General features: G+C 29.7%; 1 protein-coding gene across 1 annotated transcript; it reads right to left on the bottom strand.

The window, feature by feature from the left end:
- Window positions 1–3,332: 3,332 nt before the first annotated feature.
- On the bottom strand, window positions 3,333–7,517 carry LOC101502746 (synaptotagmin-3). Its single transcript, XM_027333252.2, has 11 exons — window positions 7,413–7,517; window positions 7,113–7,163; window positions 6,868–6,991; window positions 6,569–6,687; window positions 6,375–6,476; window positions 6,196–6,270; window positions 5,680–5,756; window positions 5,124–5,373; window positions 4,512–4,883; window positions 3,926–4,054; window positions 3,333–3,527 (listed from the first exon to the last, which is right to left on the bottom strand). The coding sequence occupies exons 2-11, from the start codon at window positions 7,131–7,133 to the stop codon at window positions 3,399–3,401; spliced, it is 1,398 nt and encodes a 465-aa protein (XP_027189053.2). The 5' UTR covers window positions 7,134–7,163; window positions 7,413–7,517; the 3' UTR covers window positions 3,333–3,398.
- Between the last annotated feature and the right edge of the window lie 6 nt (window positions 7,518–7,523).

The following is a 7,523-nucleotide window of genomic DNA, read 5'->3' as shown; positions in this document are numbered from 1 at the left end:
TTTTAACCATACTATCAATCAATCTAATTTAAACTAGAATCATTTAGTTAATAAAATCATGTTTAAACTCATCGTGAAAGAATATATATGCATATTTAAAGCTATTATTAGTCTTTTTTTTTTCTTTTTCATTTTGTCCATAAAGCCAAGATATTATTACAAGTAATAATTTATTATATATTATTATCATTGTTTAATTATTTACTATTTAATTTGATGTGTGAAAATAAATAATAAGTGATCTAAATCAATAGATTTTAAAATTATGCTAACCCATGAAGGCATAAATTATTCTCATAAAACCAACTTATAAAATGAAAATATCTCTCTATAAACTCAGTTGAGATCTTTAACTTTAATTTATATGGGATTTGTATTTTTTTTCTTCTTTCAATTCTTGTATCCGCCAAAAGAGTACAGCCAACCAACAATGGTTTTTGTTAATTATGATGTCACATGTATTGATAATCAAACAAGTCAAACCTAATCCATACATTATGTGGGTCCATATGTTCAAAATAATTATCCGAGATTGAAAAAAACCCTCTTTTTCTCGCCTTTATTTTCTTCCTTTTATATTTTTTTTCATACTTTAATTTGTACTAGCTAGCTTAAATGTTTGCTTGTTTACATTACTGCACCCAAACACATCAAAAGCCTGTCAAGACCCAAAACATGCGAAGTTCATGCAAATCTTTGACATAGAAACCCCATTGGACCTCTAAATTTTCATGTGTTAGAGTGAATTTATTTTCATGTAGTACACATGCATTTCTTTTGTTCTCTACTATGCCATATTGTTAACTTTGAGGAGACTTTTTTATTGATTGATATAATTGAGGACACCATAGCCTCCAACACTCCCTCATAAAAAATGGGTAAGAAAATGAAAGAAAGACCCTTTTCAATAATAGCATTTGAAAAGGGAAAGGAAAAAGTGGAAAATAAGATAGGTAGAATTTGTATCTTCTATTGTATATTAAACTTTTCAACAAACGCGCCTTAGATAAATGGAAAACTTTTCATAAAAGAACTATTTTTTTTTTCAATTATATTATTGGTATTTATTTTATTTTCCCTCGTGATTTTGACAAGGATTATTTGTGAAGGAGAAAAGGGAATGTTTATACTCGGAGTTAATTGTTTTGTATTTATTTGCCTTGTGTCTTGCCATCTTCCCAAGCATGCTGGGCCATATTTCATAGCTCAATTCTCATCTTCATTTTCAGTCCAGCCCAAACAAACTGAAGAGTGGGCTCCATAAGTGCATTTAGCTTCTTCATAAACTGATGCTGTTCCCCAAAATACGGCAGTTTTCAATATTCCATATTTATTTGTATGAAAAATACTATCAAAAGTATGATTTTGGTAGTATTTACCAAACATTACCTTCTTTATATACTAAACATTACAAAATTTAACCCTACTCGAACGATTATAACATATCCTCACAAATTTTCTAAATATCAAAATTATTTCTAATTACATTTAAATATATTTTAAAAATTTGAGTTTTTCAAAAATATGAAACGTTTTCACTTTAGGAGATAATATTATAAATGTGTTTTAAAATATAAAATTTAAATTTATTAGAACACGAAACTTCCCCTCTCCACCAGATTCTAAATTTATTCTGAAAAATAAAATTTAATTTTTTTAAAATATAAATTATGTTAATTATAATAAAAAGTAATTTAATAATTTAAAGAAATATTTAGCGTAGGGTATAATAATGACGGAGGTAAAGAGATTTCTTTTTTAAACATCACATTAGACTTTATATGCAAATTCTAATAAGGAATATGATTCACTTAGAATTAATTATAAAAAAATGTTTAAACTCCAACTATTAAAATTGTTGTTTATAAAAGTAAATGCTATCGATTATTTTTATTTTATGAATAAAACAGAAATTTAAATAATACTTATTTAATAATATATATATATATATAAAGATTAAAAAAATTATGAAAATTAATATATATTAAATAACTCAAAAAATTAGTGCATAGTAAAACTCGCCGACTTTATTACCCAAGAGTCCACGTCATTTTTCAAGTTAAATTGACTAAAAATTAAGAGTCCACATCATTTTTCAAGCTAAATTGACTAAAAATTATTGTAGTTTGTCCCCCCACACCAACAACCCTAATATAATTGAAAGAAATTGTTCAAGTATTTTAATACAAACTAAATTTTATTATTAGACTTTGGTATTCTTATTTGGCATAGGCTCTACCAGTACATGTGGTACATCACTTATTAACCCATAAACGGAAATCTCATAAACTTATTCTATTGTACTACCAAAACAGATATATTAACATTGGTTTAAATTGTAAATTAGTAAACTTTGATATCATTTTTCTTGGCAATTCTCGAATACATCTTCGAAGTAACCAATCTCATATATATAAATTAAGAGCTTTTGAGAAAACATTAAGAAACTTACTTTTTTCTTTTACATAATATGTTCAAAAAAAGTAGAGAAAACAAGTGACTATTTGTAGTCTATAAAAATAAAAGGGACACTATGCAAGATATATTTGATCCAAACCCAACTTTCCCTTATATTATTTTTGTCACTTATCATAAGTACTTTTTTTTTAGTAAAAAAATTAGTATAGCAATTAATGTGTTTATTTTATGTATTTATGTTACTAAAGTTAACATTTATATTTAAATATATTTTTATATTCCAAGACAAATTAATACTCTATTTCTCCCTGATATATATCTTTAAGCATTTTATTTTTATCCAAAAACTTTAATTCTTGTAAAAAATCAAAATATAATTAGTGATATTTTCCTTTTGTAACCCTAAAACCTAAAAAATATACATTAAATAAATTTTACTTTTATTTAATTAAAGATAAAAAAGACTAAGCATATTTTTGTATTTATTATTTTTTAATATCTTTGTCCAAAACAAAGAATCAAAGTTTAAAGACGATGAAAGTAGTATTAATAAAAGGTATTTTTTTTTTTAAATTACACCTAATAAATTGAAATGATGGTTATATTTAAGGATAATTTGTTTTTAGAAAGTATTTAAGACGAGAGGGAGGATTTAATAAAAGCCATAAAGATTAAAAATGAGAAACAAAATACTTTGTGTGATTAAAAATGAGTATTTAAGACGAGAGGGAGGATAAAAGTCATTTTATATAAACTAGCTGGTGTTAGTGGCGTGACTTGTGTGTGTGGTTATTTATATAAAAATGAGAAACAAAATACTTTGTGTGATTTATATGAATACTTGTCTCCTCTATTTAGATTCACTGTAGAAACCAAAAACATTGTTAGCTAGGTACAACAAATAAAGCAAAAGGTAAACAAAGAATAATAAAGTTTATAGACTTTTTTGAGTTTGGACCCATATACACAAGTTTAGTTTGTTAAACCACCTTCCATCTTATCTCAACATGTATTAATCCATTCCTTGAATTTATTAGATGGTATTTATCATTAATGCGACCATTATACACCACATCACTGAGGTTAATCTCCACATGCCCCAAGGATTCCTGCATATCATAGAGATATTATATTATGAATATCAAAATCAAACTTACTAACTAACAGAAGACAACTTGTGTGTCACCATCGACAAGATAACAAGTCACAACTTAAGTGTCATATTCTCTTAGTTGAGATTAACTACATGAGAGATAAAACCAATTTTCTCAAATGCGGTCAATATAATCCCTAAAGAAATTATAAAAATATCTCTAAGTGTGTATTTTGTTAGCAATTTTATAGACAAATTCACTACTGGAAAACACATTTAGGAATTATGTTATTAGGGACTATTGCGACAGCGCGCCATCACCTCACACATTTAAAAACCATAATGACTGTTTATTCAAATCTATTTGGAGGAAATGACTTGTAAATTGCAGTGAAGAGTAAAATGAAATGGCACCTTTGACAGAAAACTAAAGTTCTTCCTCTTGCTCATGACTTCAATGTGTATCTTCTCATGTAGAGGAGGCTCTTCTAGCATGAACTGGAATTCTTCATTCCAACGCGGTTGACGGGTTTTCTTCATCATCTGCAAAAAAAAAATGTAAATTTTAGAATAAATTATTTCAAGCAAATTAAATAATATAAACTTAACAAAGTTAGTCATGCATACAAATGACAATATTGTAAGGCATTTTTTAGAACAGAATAGCTTTTATTCACTATGTAGAATGTAGGTACACATTCACCAACACACAAGCTTATCCAACATTAGCTAATGTTCCTCGCACACCTAGATTCAAATGTCACACTCATGTCTGAGCCACATCTATGCCTGTGTTGTTAAATACCAGCTGTAGCAGCAGTAGTATTTTAGTGTAGCAGAATTTGAACAAAATGTTTTTGTTATACATCATAGCACTGTTGTGTAGTGGAATTTAAACAAACCTCAATTTTCTTCGATTTCCAATTGACAACACTGATCTATGCAACATAATATCATGATAAAAAGCTAAAAAGCGCATCTACTGAAGGGAAAATTTTACCTTTGTCCTTTTCTTTTCACCTCTAAATGTGACAACTGCATATGGATTACTGTGATGTTCCCCTTCAACCTCATCAGCCTCCTGTACCACAATTGAAAGTAAACCTGCTCCTTCTTGGACCTCATCATCCGATACGCTATCAACTCCACTATCCTTCCTGACATATTGTTCCGAAGATCCACCAAATTTCATACTATCTTCTTTGAACGGAACAAAAGTCATGTCCACCACAATTTTCCCTCTAAACTTCTTATTTGGAGTTTCATTGATATTTGTGTCCTTAAGCAAATCAAGTGTGAATTCTTTATTCTCGTACGGCTTAAGCAGCTTTAAAGGGACTAACTGCATTCCCAGCTTGTCGTGTGCACCAACCTGCGAAGAATATTATTAAAATGATCAGCTAAACATATGAAAATGAATCTCAAAACAAAACAACTCATATAACAATCTCTTGAAACTGAATGTAAGTGATTGGCTTCTTCCGGCACTTAATTTCATATCATCAACAAATCATATGAAAAACAAGATTGTGTCTTTATCATTATAATCTAAATTTTACGAATCATAGACAAAGATAAATTGAACAAGTAACCAGAAAAAGATAAGGAAAACCTTGTCCCAATCATAGACTTGTAACTGGAGTACTTGAGATTGAGGATCCTTCACAACAATCTTGAACTTCTCATTCCACTCAGGATTCAAATTCTTCCTCTTGATAGTGGTTTTCTTCGCTGGAAGTTTGTCCCCAGTCAGGCTCAGTTTCACATATGGATCAGAAGCTCCCAATAAATCCATTTTCAAAAGCTTAATTGCCCTAACCACATTCACATGTAATATTCCCACGGGCTTCTTTATTGCCACCCTATAAAGATGTGAAGATGACACTGATTTGCAGTATATTTTAATATCAAATGCTATTATATTAGATCATATGTTAAATAATAACATAATTACAATAAGATATCTGATAGCAGCTTTGTGAAGTTCCAGCAATAGCAATTGTTAGCCAGTAAAAAATATAGATCCAAAACAATTATTAGGGCCTAGTGCTTAACTGTGTTGACTTATTTACATATAGTGCAGGTATTTGCTTATATATATGTGTGTGCATAAACTGCAAGATAAAAATTTACAAAGGGGCGTATAGAACTCTCATTATAAAACTTACGTTGATTCATCAAGAATAGGAATTTCCAAGGTTTGAGGCCAAAGATAGAGGCTTGCAACTTGTTTTTTTATTGTTTCCTGCGAGCAACTGAAGTAGTTAGTTCTTGAAGTCTAAATATATTATGAAATGACATGAGAATTGAAAGTGCAGGGGAAAATACGACGTTGAGAAAGAAACAACAAAGATAACACTTTTTAGAATTGTGTAGGGGAAAAATAAACAATAAATCCATCAAAGAACTGAAGATTAAATGTGCATAGGAATGAATTTTTTCACAAAATAAAACCACCAAATTCCTAAAATTCCCCTGTATTTTATAGTGATCAATTGAATTCCATGATGTTAAATGAAAATTACAAATGGGAAACTTCAATTTGCAGGTAAGTTTACTTGTACAAAAACTTAATACCAGAAAAAACAAAACACACAAAGGTGCAAGTTTGCCATTGTTTATTCAAATTGGCATACAGTTTAACAATGTATATCAAATACCACCAGAAAAAAAGAAGGCCGCACCTGAACAAATCTATAAAGACCAGGTATTGACATGACGTCCCCTCCTGATATCGCTATCCCAAAATCTACATGGGGCTGCACATTGAACATAATTATTTATCAGATAAAAAGGGATTACTTCTGACATCTTATATTATAAAAGATATACAATTAGACTGGAATAGAATATTTTTCTTTACCTTCTCCATCAAAGATACCACAATCTTTGCAAAACATGGAAGTGTAGGCACTAAGGGTCTTAAAGTTATCCGCGGTGTCGCAAATATTTGTAAGTCTACCAACTGAGAAGATTAATCAAAATGAATTTGTGGAAAGGATGAATAAAAAAACAATTATAATATTTTATTGTGCCTTGAGGGCAGGCTTATCTGACCTGAACTTTGATCTTCAAAGACAACACATGCAAGGTCAACACTATTTTCGGATTGCCAGCCCATTTGATAACTTGCTCCATGACCAATTCCTTTTCATTTGTTTCCAAAACTTTCATGCCTGAAGAATTACAATATAAAGTGAAAAAAAAATAAGAGACGAGTATAAGACTACACTTTCCTTAGTGAAAACTACCCTATGTAACCATGTCATAATGTGAAATTTCTTCTAGAATAGTTGAATTGCGGATTATACAACAAGCCATTGGCACAAAAAAGATGATCACGGGAAAGGACTTACCACAGACAGTAGGAGGAAGAGTACCAAGACTCAATTCATCAAACTCAATTGCTTTGATCTGATACTTTCCGATGTATTCAGCAAAAATTGGTTGTGTTGTAGTTCTAATTATCCCACAAATTGCCTGTGAAATAAAATAAAAAAAAACCCATGGAACAGTCATCTAATAAAAACACAAACTTTCCAATATGATCATCAATGAATATCAATAACACAGATTTTCCATTATGATCATCTAATTATACCTTTTCTAAGAAAGGCCACATATCAAATAAAAACTTGTTCAACCAATCAACCTGAAAAAGCATGCAAATATCAATAACACATTAACAGCATCATAAAGCTCGGGATCTCTATAGCACCGACAACTCTGATCAAATGTGTGTCCTAGTGTCTGACACCAACATAACACTGAGACTTTGATTATATTCAATTAATTTATTTTCTCCATTTATTACTGATGTCAACGTGTGAGTGTCGTGTTTGATAGGTCACAATACATAACAAAAATCATTGAAGATTATTCCTTAGATAACAAAACTAACTCTTTCATAATCAGGTGTCTTGACCCAAAGAGGAATCTCAGGTAAAAGTTCTTGCAAAGCAATTGGGCCTAATTCACTAATAGGTCTAACAACAGGGTCCTGAAAAAAAAA

Source organism: Cicer arietinum, chromosome 4 (genome assembly GCF_000331145.2).
Source record: "Cicer arietinum cultivar CDC Frontier isolate Library 1 chromosome 4, Cicar.CDCFrontier_v2.0, whole genome shotgun sequence".
Lineage (NCBI taxonomy): Eukaryota > Viridiplantae > Streptophyta > Magnoliopsida > Fabales > Fabaceae > Cicer > Cicer arietinum.
The sequence above is the reverse complement of the archived record's forward strand: the minus strand, read 5'-3'. Positions and strand labels throughout refer to the sequence as shown.

Excerpts from the sequence above, each read along its gene's own strand:
- LOC101502746 (XM_027333252.2), bottom strand. The coding sequence starts at position 7,133 with ATGTGGCCTTTCTTAGAAAAG. Across the intron at positions 6,992-7,112 it reads TGTGGCCTTTCTTAGAAAAG|GCAATTTGTGGGATAATTAG; the intron begins GTATAATTAGAT and ends TTTATTTCACAG. Across the intron at positions 4,055-4,511 it reads GTGAAAAGAAAAGGACAAAG|ATGATGAAGAAAACCCGTCA; the intron begins GTAAAATTTTCC and ends TTTTTTTTGCAG.